The following is a 16267-nucleotide window of genomic DNA, read 5'->3' as shown; positions in this document are numbered from 1 at the left end:
CCTAAAAGTTATGTGTTTTCAAATTTTAAATAAAATACTTTGATTATATTTCAAAGTCTGTTGTGTCACAACATTACAATTTATGTACCTTTTTCTGTGAAAATAAACTCAAGTTAACGTGTAACCTGAAGAAGATCTACATCACTGGCTGCTAGTGACTGACGCCAGGCGCTGTTCCAGTGTAAACATTCTTTGCAGGAAGCTACTTGCTTTTTTGTTTCAAAATGTTTAAATAAAAACGTTGGCTAGTTCCGAATGGAAGTGAATAATGGAGAATTGAAAAATAAGATGTAATTTGTTGTTATAGGAAGTGTAAATGTTATATTGATTTAACCTGAAAAGTTAGCAAATATACACCATGCGCACAACTCATTTCCTAGTGACATGATAACACTTCGAATTATCAGGTAGGGGTTATCAGGTCAATAGGAGGCATGGTTGCATGATAACAAGCATTCTGACAGTACTGCTAAAGCAATACATGTCCCCTACCACGCCCAACACACAGACAGACAGACAGGAGGATTAACAAGCACTTCTGAACGTCTTCTAAACCAATACACGTCCCCTTTCGGGCCCCACAAATATCCTAAGTTCAAGTGCCACAACTCTGTCAAACATGGATAAATTCCATATTCTTACAGTTATGGCCCTTGAATAAATTGCCATGAACATCAATCTTGATGTGGCCATAACTGTTGAAGAAGGATAAATTCCATATTTGACAAGAGTTATGGCCCTTGAATAAATTGCCATGAAAGTCAAACTTGATTTCACTATTAGTCATGAATGGGTAAATCCACCAAAACATTAAACTTTATTTGTATCTCTACATGATAATGCTAGACACAAAATTTAAGCTCAATATCTTGAGGAATTGTGAAGAAAAAAAAAACGTCCAGAAAACTATATGTAGGACAGACGGATAGACAGAGAAAGAAACTGTATGAGTAAGATAGACATAAGGACGGAGATTGAAAACCTTATATCCAATTAAGGTTCAAGCACACTGTCCTGGGCACACACCCCAGCTATCTGAGTTGTCTATTCAGGACAGTGGTTTAGTTGTTACTTGCTAGTGGTTTGTGAGAGAGAAGAGGGTGTAGTGGTCTTACACCTACCCATCGAGTCATTAAAACTTGCTGTGGGTGGGTGCCGGTATTGGACTGTGAACCCTGTACCTACCAGCTTTATGTCCGATGGCTTAACCACGACACCACCAAGGCTGGCATAACATCATATCTGACAATGTCACTTTATATTGGCAAACTTGTACACTGATCATCAAGAAATTAACAAACTCCGTTGCTATGGCTGGACCAATGGGATGACGTTATGTTGTAATGAATGCAATGGAAACTTAATTATTTTAACATGAATTTCAGTGGTAGATGGCATCTGTGTAGTCAGACCGTTATTCTATTCTGCCCAGTTATACATGTGTTAGTAATGGATGCTGAGATTATTAAGCCAACCAAAAGACATTTAGCATATAACTGTCCTATAACCAATGAAAAGAGGCTTCACATGACAGAAAATCATCCAATCATCACAGAATATTTTAAAATACAAACCTTGTTTTACCCTTATTGGTACGATGCCTTTTTTGGTAGGTCTTTCAAATTTCTGAAAGTTTGAACAAAAATTTTAAAAAGGAAAGGAATGTGTAACAACATCTCAGGATATTTTGTACTATCATGGCATATGGTGTCTAACAGAGGGTAGAGCAAAGACAGAGGGAAGGAGAGAGACAAAGCCAGAGCCAGAGACATACACAGAGAGAAGGAATGACAGAGAGAGTCAGAGGAAAAGAGAGAGAATGAGGGAGGCAGATGGCGAGGGGGGTGGGGAGAGAGAAAAGAAGAGTTATGTTTATAACAATCTGAACATCAAATTAACTATCATGAAATTAATGCAAGTATGTTTTCCCCATAAACATGTACATAAACCAGGGCTTCTAGATTTGTTTTTAATCCACTAGCCTTGGGATCAGTGATTTTTTAAATTTACTAGCCACGATTAAAAATTCACTAGCCCTACTTTACTTTAAGTTAATACAATTTTACTAAATAATAATAATAATCAGATATGTCACCTAAAGAGGGAGGTAGAGCTTAAAAACACTAACACTGGGGTTTGGGATGGGGGTCAGGATATTTATATATACAAAATAAGATTTAACTGCAACGTTTAATCTTTTTTTCACCAGCCATTGGGCATGGCAATATAGTAGTTATTTATCAGCCCAACGTTTAATATCACTAGCCATGGGGAAAAGAAAGAAATGTTTTATTTAACAATGCACTCAACACATTTTATTTACGGTTATATGGCGTTGGATATATGGTTAAGGACCACACAGATTTTGAGAGGAAACCTGCTGTCGCCACTACATGGGCTACTCTTTCCGATTAGCAGCAAGGGATCTTTTATTTGCACTTCCCACAGGCAGGATAGCACAAACTATGGCCTTTGTTGAACCAGTTATGGATCACTGGTTGGTGCAAGTGGTTTACACCTACCCATTGAGCCTTGAGACTCAGGGTTTGGAGTCGGTATCTGGATTAAAAATCCCATGCCTCGATTGGGATCTGAACCCAGTACCTACCAGCCTGTAGATCGATGGCCTAACCACGACGCCACTAAGGCCAGTCACTAGAAGCCCTGACATAAACATGTAAGATTAAAACATTTTATTCTGAAATCACTATAGGTAGTGGACTATAATAAGATAAGATGACTGAATAAATTTCTATATTTTATTGTGGGACGGAACTACTTTTACACTACTGTACTTACGATTAACAAATGAATGTTGCATTAATTGTTCAATGTTAATGATAATTCTATTTCAAGCTGATGGTTTTATTTTTAGAAAACATTATGATGACAATTTTTGTATTAAAAACTAAGAAATAAATTGTTGTTATATATTTAAGATCTATTTTGTTTTGGTGTATAGATATTGTAGGCGACAAGGCATTCGAAACATGTGGACCTAGTTCTCTGGAAAACGGTGAAGTTGTGAAATAAAATGGTTCATTTCATTAATTTGTTTCATATTATGCAGGACTGTAGGATAAATAAAATATCCAGTTATTGTCTTAAGATATCGGCTTTATTGTGCTCATGCAGGTCGAATGGTGAATGCCACTCAGCTAGCAGAGCCTCACAGTATTCATCATTTTAACTGTCGCAGGATAAATGACAGTGACAGGTTATTATCTATTTTTATTACCCATATGGTTAAAAATATCTTGGTACATATCAAAGTGATACGTCTCACTAGAACGTAACACTTTGACGTCATCAATTGGCGCACTACAACCTTACCGTTACAGGAACGCCAACCAAACAAGTTAAGTGATATAAATTAAGATCGATTATAAGAGACTTAAATGCAACATTTGACGTTTTTTTGACTAGCCGTCGGGCATGATAAATATAGTTATTTACTAGCCCAACATTGTATATCATTATAGACATGGGAGTGGGACTACCATAATCTAGAAGCTCTGGGCTAGTGGTTTTTATAAAAGATTCTAGAAGCCCTTGGCCCTAATTCACAAAGGTCTCTTAGGCTCTGCTAGACAACAAAGCACCCTCTTTGCAAGTCTTTTAGCACTGCACTGCGAGATCGCAAAGTTAAGAGAGTTTAGTGAATGAGGCAGCTGACTATTAACACAGTTATCTTTCCCAAATGCCTATGTGATACACTATTCAAGTAAGCTGCAATAAGCTGACGATTAGCACAGTTACCTTTCTCAAATGCCCAGGTGATACACTATTCAAGTAAACTGCAATAAGCTGACTATTAAGACAGTTACCTTTCCCAAATGCCCAGGTGATACACTATTCAAGTAAGCTGCAATAAGCTGACTATTAACACAGTTACCTTTCCTAAATGCCCAGGTGATACTCTATTCAAGTAAGCTGCAATAAGCTCTGCCACGTCTTTCGGTAACCCTTCCAACAAATGAGCCACAAACTGCGCTGCTGCTCCCCCTGCCATGCCACACGCCAAGTGCACTGCAAGATCTTCAGGCAAACCTGACACCATGCTGGATGTTAAGTGACATGCCAAATAGGCTGCCAAATCGTGGGACATGCCAGACGTTAATTTAGCTACCAAATGCGTTGCCAAAGCGGACGCCAGCTTTATTGGTAGACGGTACGATAAGAAGCTCGCCAAACGATATGATAGGTTTAACGGCAATCCAGCTACCAAACTGACTGCTATTCGTGCTGCTAACGATTCAGGCAAGTCAAATGATAAGTTCGCTGCCAAATAAGTTGCCAAGTCACTGGCCAAATCTTGGGGTAAACCAGATGTCAGGTACACTGTCAACAGTGTGGCCAAACTCGATGCCGAGAAAGCTGCCAAATCAGATGTTAACTGTACTGACAGACCTTTGCGCAAGTAGCTTGCCAAATGTTCAGCCAAGTCTTTCTGCATACCAGCTTTCAACTGGACTGCTATTTGAATGGATAATGGTTCAGGCAAGTCAAGTGATACATTCGCTGCCAAGTGAGTTGCCCAATCACTCGCTAACTCTGCGGGCAAACCAAATGTTAGTTTATTTGCCAAATGAGTTGCAAAGGCAGATGCCAACGGTTTTGGTAAACTATCTGCTAAATATCTTGCCAAACGATCAGCCAAGTCTTTCGGCAAACCAGGTACCAAACGGACTGCCATTTGAGCTGACAATTTTTCAGGCAAGTCCAGTTGTAAGTCAGTGGTCAAATAAGCCGCCAAATCGTTTGCTAAATCTTCCGGCAAACCTTTGATCAATTTTGCCAACAAATATGATGCCAAAAATTCAGCTGCTTCTAAATCAGATGCCTTTTCGTCTTGACTGCTTTTTTTTGTGACCTGTGAAAATGATTTTACACTACACAATACGAACAACAGCACTGTAAAAGAAAGGCGTGTTTGTTTAACAACATCCCACATAAAATTACTTATGGCTATTTTGTGTTCAAGATATGGTACTTGCGGGGGCGGGAGGGAGGGGAGAGAGGGGAGGGAGAGAGAGAGAGAGAGAGAGAGAGAGAGACTAGGAGAGAGAGAGAGAGAGCGAGATGGAGGGAGAGAAAGAGACAGAGAGAGAAAAGACAGAGACAGAGAGAGACAGACAGAGATACAGAGAGACAGAGTCAGAGAGAGAGAGAGAGAGAGAGAGAGAGAGAGAGAGAGAGAGAGAGAGAGAGAGAGAGAGAGAGAGAGAGAGAGAGAAAGAGAGAGAAAGGAAGGGAAATAGGGAGTGAGAAAGAAAGACTGACACATAGACAGACAAACAGACAAAGATAAACAAAATTGAACAGTGGGGATAACAGAGACAGAGACAGAGACAGAGAAAATGAGATATGGACAGAGATAGAAAAGGAGACAGACAGAGAAAAGGAGACAGTGTCAAAGACATGACAGTACAAACCACAGCCTTTGATGCACACTATCAAAGACATGACAGTACAAACCACAGCCTATGATGCACACTGTCAAAGACATGACTACAAACCATGGCCATTGATGCACAGTCAAAGACATAACAGTACAAACCACAGCCTTTGATGTACACTGTCAGACATGACAGTACAAACCACAGCCTTTGATGCACACTGTCAAAGACATGACTACAAACCACGGCCTTTGATGCACACCATCAAAGACATGACAGTACAAACCACGGGCTTTGATGCACACTATCAAAGACATGACAGTACAAACCATGGCCTTTGATGCACACTGTCAAAGACATGACAGTACAAACCACGGCCATTGATATACACTGTCAGACATAACAGTACAAACCATGGCCTTTGATGTACACTGTCAGACATGACAGTACAAACCACGGCCTTTGATGCACACTGTCAAAGACATAACAGTACAAACCACAGCCTTTGATGCACACTGTCAAAGACATGACAGTACAAACCACGGCCTCTGATGCACACTGTCAAAGACATGACAGTACAAACCACAGCCTTTGATGCACACTGTCAAAGACATGACAGTACAAACCACGGCCTCTGATGCACACTGTCAAATACATGACAGTACAAACCACGGCCTTTGATAGACACTGTCAAAGACATAACAGTACAAACCACGGCCATTGATGTACACTGTCAAAGACATGACAGTACAAACCACGGCCATTGATGTACACTGTCAAAGACATGACAGTACAAACCACGGCCATTGATGTACACTGTCAAAGACATGACAGTACAAACCACGGCTTGTTTTGGGCTGGGGTGTAAGTATGTTCTACCACTTAAAGATTAAATAAAGAAGAGATTAACAGTACCAATAGTAGAGATTCATTAAAAGGACATTCCTGAGTTTGCTGCACTTTTTAAGATGTTATCGACTAACAGACTTTTTAACGATTGTAATTACATATCAAATATATTTTTCTGCATAAAATATTAGTGGCTGTATATTAAACGTGTTCCTGATCGGGCTAATATTTGTACTAGGTTAAATTTCATCTTATTTTCTAAAATATTGTTTTTTCGTACGTACGAAATTATTTGAAGACAAAATCCAGTTTGGGCTTCTTACAAATATTAAGACGACCAGAAAGACATTGAATATACAGACACTGATATTCTAAACAAGAAAATATATTTAATATGTAAGTTTAATCGTAGACATATTTTATTAGTCGGAAACATCTTACAATGCAGCAAACTCAGGAATGTCCCTTTAACTTGTTTTGCTAAAGGGTGGGTGGCAAGTATTTACTAACACTTATTGTACATAACCACACCATTTTCTACTTCTTTTGGGTTGGGCTGTGATGGCAAGTAGATTTTCTACCACTTACTTCAATTGAACATCATTTAAATTCTACACAACCACATCAATTTCTACTTGTTTTGCGGTGGGGTGGGAAGGAGTGGGGTGGGGTGGATTGGGGTAGATTGGGGTGGGGTGGTGTGGTGGATGGGTGGATTGGGGTGGGGTGGAGAGGGGTGGATTGGTGTGGGGTAGATTGGGGTGGTGTGGTGGAGGGGTGGATTGGGATGGTGTGGTAGAGTGGGGTGGGGTGGATTGGGGTGGTGTGGTAGAGTGGGGTGGTGTGGATTGGGGTGGTGTGGGGGTAGTGTGATAGAGTGGAATGGGCTTGTTTGGGGTGGGGTGGCAAGTATTTTCTAGCCCTCAAAGATAAAATAAAAAGATCAGCAGTACCAATAGTAGGGAGTCTGTGGGTCCACTGCTAGACTTTCCGAGCGTCATACTGCTGGAGCTAAACTTTCCCATCGAGATACTGCTTGTGCTGGTCTTTTCAGGTTCGCTAGTCTCTCTATCTGTAGAAAGAAAGGAAAGGAAATGTTTCATTTAACGACGCACTCAACACATTTTATCTACAGTTATATGGCATCAGACATACGGTTAAGGACCACACAGATATAGAGAGAGGAAACCTGCTGTCACCACTACATGGGCTACTCTTTTTGATTAGCAGCAAGGGATCTTTTATTGGCGCTTCCCACAGGCAGGATAGCACAAACCATGGCCTTTGTTGAACCAGTTATGGATCACTGGTTGGTGCAAGTGGTTTACACCTACCCATTGAGCCTTGCGGAGCACTCACTCAGGGTTTGGAGTTGGTATCTGGATTAAAAATCCCATGCCTCGACTGGGATCTGAACCCAGTACCTACCAGCCTAAACACTAAATGTGACCCATTTCATGAGTACGATTATCAACAAATAATGGCTGCACAATAAAAGGAAGTTAACTCACGTTTGTCAGTTTTCTTAGCAGACAGTTCCCTTTCCTTAACACGAAACCTAAAAAGATAATCACTATATAGCTTCAAATGGTAATTTTTATTTTACATAATATACAAAATGAGCAAACCTGTAAATATATTCTGTATCACATGCTATACATTACAGAAATTACTGACTTAAATCTTGTTTATTATTTACATGTGTTTAAACAAAACATCTGTAAATAAAGTGGAATATATATCAGCTAATTTGTGTACCCTGCAGGTATAGTCCATCCCATCATTCTATTAAAATGTTTTTTGTAAATAATTCAGTTTGATTTGACATAAGAAAAAAAGTAAAAGTGTTTTGGAAATAACAAAGAAATACAATTTATATGTGCAATTTACAAATCAGTCGGCTCGGAAATAAATGACTTGTAGTAAATTACATAGTATGAAAAAAATGCGATCCCTGTGGGACGGACTATAGTTCCCTTCTGTACCTTGCACTATTAGTTCCCTTCTGTACCGTGCACAGTTAATTCCCTTCTGTACCGTGCACAGTTAGTTCCCTTCTGTACCATGCACAGTTAGTTCCCTTCTGTACCTTGCACTGTTAGTTCCCTTCTGTACCGTGCACAGTTAATTCCCTTCTGTACCGTGCACAGTTAGTTCCCTTCTGTACCATGCACAGTTAGTTCCCTTCTGTACCTTGCACTGTTAGTTCCCTTCTGTACCGTGCACAGTTAGTTCCCTTCTGTACCGTGCACAATTAGTTCCCTTCTGTACCTTGTACAATTAGTTCCCTTCTGTACCTTGTACAGTTAGTTCCCTTCTATACCGTGCAGTTAGTTCCCTTCTGTACCTTGCAGTTAGTTCCCTTCTGTACCTTGCAGTTAGTTCCCTTCTGTACCTTGTGCAGTTAGTTCCCTTCTGTACCGTGTGCAGTTAGTTCCCTTCTGTACCTTGCACAGTTAGTTCCCTTCTGTACCTTGCAGTTAGTTCCCTTCTGTACCGTGCAGTTAGTTCCCTTCTATACCGTGCACAGTTAGTTCCCTTCTATACCTTACACAGTTAGTTCCCTTCTATACCTTGCACAGTTAGTTCCCTTCTATACCTTGCACAGTTAGTTCCCTTCTATACCTTGCACAGTTAGTTCCCTTCTATATTTTGTATAGTTAGTTCGATCTTGCAGTTAATTTCCTTCTCTTATCTACAGAAACATCAACCAAATGAGTTGAGTGATATAAATGGAGTCAATTATGGGTAATAAATAGGATATTAAACTCGCTACTGTTACTATTACTAAAGCTTGTGACAATTGAAAATTATTTCACTCGGGACATAAACATGATAAGAAATGAAAGCTTGTTTAATATCCTATAAATATAACCTGTGCAGTAAACATTTCAAATAGATGTTCTTCTCCAAATATAATAATTTCTATATGTAACCTGTGCAGTAAACATTTCAAATGAATGCTCTACTAATATAATAATTTCTATATGTAACCGGTGCACTATAAATTCCAAAAGGATGTTCTACTACTAATATAATAAAATCAATATATAACTGGTGCACTACAAATTTCAAATGGATGCTCTACTACTTATATAATAAAATCTATATGTAACCTGTGCAAAAAGATTTTAAATGGATGTTCTACTACTAATATATGAATAATAATTACCATATATAACCTGTGCAATAACAATTTCAAATGGATGCTCTTGTCCTAATATAATAATCTCTATATATAACATGTGCAATAAAGATGTCAAATGGATGATTTTCTCATAATATAATAATCTTTATATATAACCTGTGTGAAAAAGAGTTCAAATGAATGCTCTACTACTAATATAATAATCTATGTATGTAACCTGTGCAATAAAGATGCTAACTGGATGATCTACTAATATAATAATCTTTATATGTAACATGTGTAAAAAAGATTTCAAATGAATGCTCTACTACTAATATAATAATCTATGTGTGTAACCTGTGCAATAAAGATGTCAAATGGATGCTCTACTGCTAAACCTAAGTTGGTTGCTATACAAACCTGGAGTCGATTCTCATCAACACAGGTGGTTCCGGAGACTGTCTCAAAGCATCAACACTAGAGACAGGGCTATAAATAACACACACTATATATATTCTCATCAACACAGGTGGTTCCGGAGGCTGTCTCAAAGCATCAACACTAGAAACAGTGCTATAAATAACACACACTATATATATTCTCATCAACACAGGTGGTTCCAGAGACTGTCTCAAAGCATCAACACTAGAGACAGTGCTATAAATAACACACACTATATATATTCTCATCAACACAGGTGGTTCCGGAGGCTGTCTCAAAGCATCAATACTAGAGACAGTGCTATAAATAACACACACTATATATATTCTCATCAACACAGGTGGTTCCAGGGGCTGTCTCAAAGCATCAACACTAGAGACAGTGCTATAAATAACACACACTATATATAATCTCATCAACACAGGTGGTTCCGGAGGCTGTCTCACAGCATCAACACTAGAGACAGTGCTATAAATAACACACACTATATATATTCTCATCAACACAGGTGGTTCCGGAGACTGTCTCAAAGCATCAACACTAGAGACAGTGCTATAAATAACACACACTATATATATTCTCATCAACACAGGTGGTTCTGGAGGCTGTCTCAAAGCATCAACACTAGAGACAGTGCTATAAATAACACACTATATATATTCTCATCAACACAGGTGGTTCTGGAGGCTGTCTCAAAGCATCAACACTAGAGACAGTGCTATAAATAACACACACTATATATATTCTCATCAACACAGGTGGCTCTGGAGACTGGTCAAAGCATCAACACTAGAGACAGTGCTATAAATAACACACACTATATATATTCTCATCAACACAGATGGATCGGGAGGCTGTCTCAAAGCATCAACACTAGAGAACATGCTATAAATAACACACACTATATATATTCTCATCAACAGAGGTGGTTCCGGAAGCTGTCTCAAAGCATCAACACTAGAGACAGTGCTATAAATAACACACACTATATATATTCTCATCAACACAGATGGATCGGGAGGCTGTCTCAAAGCATCAACACTAGAGAACATGCTATAAATAACACACACTATATATATTCTCATCAACAGAGGTGGTTCCGGAAGCTGTCTCAAAGCATCAACACTAGAGACAGTGCTATAAATAACACACTATATATATTCTCATCAACAGAGGTGGTTCCGGAAGCTGTCTCAAAGCATCAACACTAGAGACAGTGCTATAAATAACACACTATATATATTCTCATCAACAGAGGTGGTTCCGGAAGCTGTCTCAAAGCATCAACACTAGAGACAGTGCTATAAATAACACACTATATATATTCTCATCAACAGAGGTGGTTCCGGAAGCTGTCTCAAAGCATCAACACTAGAGACAGTGCTATAAATATACAAAGCCTGTTTACGTCTTACATGCGTTTATAACTACATACATTTTACATGCTTAAGCACCTGTGTTCAACAAAAACAGGCTTAATAAATTCGGCACATTATGTTAGGATGTTGGCAGGTTAGCATCAGAATAATTACTATGTAGGAAGGGATAATGATACATTTTGCTAGTTATCTTGAGAAATGTTTTTACTAGCACACGAAAGCGAGAGGTGATGGGACATTTTGCACTATCAGTCATGTACATATACATGTATTATACAGGACTTGTCACGTGTGTTTTTTAATATGGAAAATATCACCCGAATCTATGTTAATCGGTATTTGTCAATTAAGACACTTATTTTTCTACCATTAGTATATTTTGTGAGAAATGGAGTTTAACGTAAAACTTTAACACTGAGGTAAATGCAAATGTTGACATTATCACCACTGGGGCGGGATGTAGCCCAGTGGTAAGGCACTCTCTCAATGCACGGTCAGCGTGGGATCGATTCCCGTCGGTGAGCCCATTGGGCTATTTTTCATTCCAGTAAGTGCTCCACAACTGATGTAGCAAAGGCCATGGTATGTATGTACTACCCTGTCTGTGGGATGGTGCATATAAAAGATCCCTTGCTGTTAATTAAAAAGAGTAGCCCATGAAGTGGTGACAGCGGGTTTCCTCTCTCAATATCTGTGTGGTTCTTAACCATATATGTCTGATGCCATATAACCATAAATAAAATGTGTTGAGTGCGTCGTTAAATAAAACATTTCCTTCTTCTTCTTCCTTATCACCACTAACAGAAAAAGACTTGTGCCAGAAAATATTAATCTCGACCTTCTTACTCTGTAAGATTCCTAATCTTTAATTTTATCAGATGATTTTGCCCATGCATGCTCTAAGACTGAGAACAGGACATGGATTAATCATATAAGACTTCGACATCATCTGTGGTCACGTGGGATAGAAAGCCTCGTCCCAAATCAACATTTCCAACACTGAGGGAAGGAAGGAAATGTTTTATTTAACGACACACTCAACACATTTTATTTATGGTTATATGGCGTCAAACATATGGTTAAGGACCACGCAGATATTAAGAGAGGAAACCCGCTTTCGCCACTTCATAGGCTACTCTTTTCGATTAGCAGCAAAAGGGATCTGTTATATGCACCATCCCATAGACAGGATAGCACATACCACGGCCTTTGATGTACCAGTCGTGGTGCACTGGCTGGAGTGAGAAATAGTGCAATGGGCCCACTCACAATCCCAAATCGACCACGCATCAAGCGAGCACTTTACCACTGGACTACGCCTCGCCCCTCCAACACCGAGGGTGTACGTTTTCTATCCCACATGACTGCATAATGATGAGAGTCTTTTTCTCTCATCCATTCGATAAAACCCCCATTATTTTACACGAACAAACAAAGATGGCTGAAAAAGTAACTTCTTTATTTGACCATTTTATCATAAATAAACTACACTATCATATTAGCCGTGTCTGTTTCATGTGTTAAATAAAAGTTAACAAGATAACTTTTGAAATGAAGGTTTTAATAACAAAATATTAATTTAAAACTGTCTAATGACCTCACGTCACCACCTCACATTAATATGATTTCATATATTGTCAACGACGTCATATTAAACACAAGAGTGTGATATCCCATGCAAGATAGAAATTTCTTATATAGCTTTTTTTCATGGGATAACTCTGTCCCATATACCTGAGGATGAAAGAAATTAGTATCTGAACTATACTGAGGAAGGAAGGAAATGTTTTATTTAACGACGCACTCAACACATTTTATTTATGGTTATATAACGTCGGACATATGGTTAAGGACTACACAGATAATGAGAGAGGAAACCCGCTGTCGCTACTTCATGGACTACTCTTTTCAATTAGCAGCAAGGAATCTTGTATATGTACCATCCCACAGACAGGCTAACACATACCACGACCTTTGATATACCAGTCATGGTGCACTGGCTGGTGCGAGAAATTGTCCAATGGGCCCACCGATGGGGATCGATCCCAGACTGACCACGCATCAGGCAAGCGCTTTATCACTGCGTTATGCCCTGCCCTGAACTATAGTGAGGATGAGAGAAATTGGTATCTGAAGTACTGAACTGTACAGAGGATGAGAGAAATTGGTATCTGAAGTACTGAACTGTACAGAGGATGAGAGAAATTGGTATCTGAAGTACTGAACTGTACAGAGGATGAGAGAAATTGGTACCTGAAGTACTGAACTGTACAGAGGATGAGAGAAATTGGTATCTGAAGTACTGGACTGTACAGAGGATGAGAGAAATTGGTATCTGAAGAACTGGACTGTACAGAGGATGAGAGAAATTGGTATCTGAAGAACTGGACTATACAGAGGATGAGAGAAATTGGTATCTGAAGAACTGGACTATACAGAGGATGACAGAAATTGGTATCTGTAGAACTGGACTATACAGAGGATGAGAGAAATTGGTATCTGAAGAACTGGACTATACAGAGGATGAGAGAAATTGGTATCTGAAATACTGGACTATACAGAGGATGAGAGAAATTGGTATCTGAAGTACTGGACTATACAGAGGATGAGAGAAATTGGTATCTGTAGAACTGAACTATACAGAGGATGAGAGAAATTGGTATCTGAAGTACTGGACTATACAGAGGATGAGAGAAATTGGTATCTGAAGTACTGGACTATACAGAGGATAAGAGAAATTGGTATCTGAAGTACTGAAGTATAATGTATATTTACCTTGATGACTTTTTCCGTCTTTTCTTTAGCTTAAACTTTGATGAACCTGTAAGTTCTTTAATGCTCTCCAGGCTTGTGCGGAGTCTCTGTTGTGCATCAGGTGGTAACTATGTAGAAGAGAAATTAATTACACATCCAAGGAAAGGAAGGTTTGTTTAATGACACCCCAGCACATTGTTTAATCAGTGGCTATTGGGAAATGAAAGGATTGTCTGTACAATTACATTCCAGCACATTGTTTAATTTATGGCTATCAGGAAAGGAAAGGAATGTTTGTTTAATTACACCTCAGCACATTATTTAATCAGTGGCTATTAGGAAAGGAATGTTTGTTTAATGACACCCCAGCACATTGTTTAATCAGTGGCTATTAAGAAAGGAAAGGAATGTTTGTACAATTACATCCCAGCACATTGTTTAATTAGTGGCTATTAGAAAAGGTAAGGAATGTTTGTTTAATTACACCCCAGCACATTGTTTAATCAGTGGCTATTAGGAAAGGAAAGGAATGTTTGTACAATGACATCCCAGCACATTGTTTAATCAGTGGCTATTAGGAAATGAAAGGAACGTTTGTTTAATGACACCTCAGCACATTGTTTAATCGGTGGCTATTAGGAAACGTAAGGAACGTTTGTTTAATTACACCCCAACACATTGTTTAATCAGTGGCTATTAGGAAAGGAAAGGAATGTTTTTTTAATTACACCCCAACACATTGTTTAATCAGTGGCTATTAGGAAATGAAAGGAATGTTTGCACAATTACACCTCAGCACATTGTTTACTTAGTGGCTATTAGAAAAGGTAAGAAATGTTTGCTTAATGACACCCAGGCATATTGTGTAATCAGTGGCTATTAGGAAAGGAAAAGTATGTTTGTTTAATGACACCCTAGCACATGGTTTAATCAGTGGCTATTGGGAAATGAAAGGAATGTTTTTGTACAATTATATCCCAACACATTGTTTAACCAGTGGCTATTAGGAAAAAAACTAAAAAAATTGGTTTAATTACACCCCAGCACATTGTTTAATCAGTGGTTAACGGGAAAGGAAAGGAATGTCTGTTTAATGACACCCCAGCACATTGTTTAACCACTGGCTATTAGGAAAGGTAAAGAATGTTTGCTTAATGAAACCCCAGCACATTGTTTAATCAGTGGCTATTAGGAAAGGAAAGGAATGTTTGTACAATTATACCCCAGTACATAGTGTAATCAATGCAGATCAAAAGACAATGACCGATCAGGATGATGCGATTTAATGTACTTAAAGTTCTTGTCAGCTGGAAATCCTGATCACTTAGATTCTACTGGTTTTCTTAACCTTTAGAGTACTGGATTATTTTTTGACAAAACCCACACTGAGTGGGTACAAGTTTATAATTTTTACTGACATATATTCACTTAAATGTTTTATAAATACATAAAATATGAATCAGTAAGTAATATTTTCGTGCGTTTTTGTAATTTTTATGAGATATCGGGCTGAAAACCACTTTCTGAACTCAAAATTCCAAGCTATTTTCCACTGAAAAACAACAAACAAAAGCTAGCATGCTGTAAAAAAACCTGTTTCCGGTGAGTGTCGTATGCAAAATGGCGTGAAATATGAATTGGGGACTGCACTGTATGCGGTGTACAGTATGTCGACTGGCGTGACGTCGGGCGAGATATCTCGCCTGCAGTAGTCAGAAGGGCGTGAAATATGAATTGGGGAATGCACTGTATGCGGTGTACAGTATGTCGACTGGCGTGATGTCGGGCGAGATATCTTGCCTGCAGTAGACAGAAGGGCGTGAAATATGAATTGGGGAATGCACTGTATGCGGTGTACAGTATGTCGACTGGCGTGACGTCGGGCGAGATATCTCGCCTGCAGTAGACAGAAGGGCGTGAAATATGAATTGGGGAATGCACTGTATGCGGTGTACAGTATGTCGACTGGCGTGACGTCGGGCGAGATATCTCGCCTGCAGTAGTCAGAAGGGCGTGAAATATGACTTGGGGAATGCACTGTATGCGGTGTACAGTATGTCGACTGGCGTGCTGTCGGGCGAGCTATCTCGCCTGCAGTAGTCAGAAGGGCGTGAAATATGAATTGGGGAATGCACTGTATGCGGTGTACAGTATGTCGACTGGCGTGCTGTCGGGCGAGCTATCTCGCCTGCAGTAGTCAGAAGGGCGTGAAATATGAATTGGGGAATGCACTGTATGCGGTGTACAGTATGTCGACTGGCGTGACGTCGGGCGAGCTATCTCGCCTGCAGTAGTCAGAAGGGCGTGAAATATGAATT

General features: G+C 39.2%; 1 protein-coding gene across 1 annotated transcript in view; it reads right to left on the bottom strand.

The window, feature by feature from the left end:
• The window catches only part of LOC121387427, a 176049-nt gene that overhangs the window by 33415 nt on the left and 126367 nt on the right, over nt 1-16267 (bottom strand). Inside the window, exons 37-41 of the mRNA XM_041518538.1 lie at nt 13971-14077; nt 7760-7806; nt 7202-7320; nt 3896-4873; nt 1575-1626 (exon numbers count right to left, since the gene is read on the bottom strand). Coding sequence (XP_041374472.1) covers nt 1575-1626; nt 3896-4873; nt 7202-7320; nt 7760-7806; nt 13971-14077 — 1303 coding nt within the window. The remainder of the gene's footprint in view (nt 1-1574; nt 1627-3895; nt 4874-7201; nt 7321-7759; nt 7807-13970; nt 14078-16267) is intronic.

Source organism: Gigantopelta aegis, chromosome 13 (genome assembly GCF_016097555.1).
Source record: "Gigantopelta aegis isolate Gae_Host chromosome 13, Gae_host_genome, whole genome shotgun sequence".
Taxonomy (NCBI): Eukaryota; Metazoa; Mollusca; class Gastropoda; order Neomphalida; family Peltospiridae; genus Gigantopelta; species Gigantopelta aegis.
This window is presented reverse-complemented; position numbering and strand designations above follow the sequence as displayed.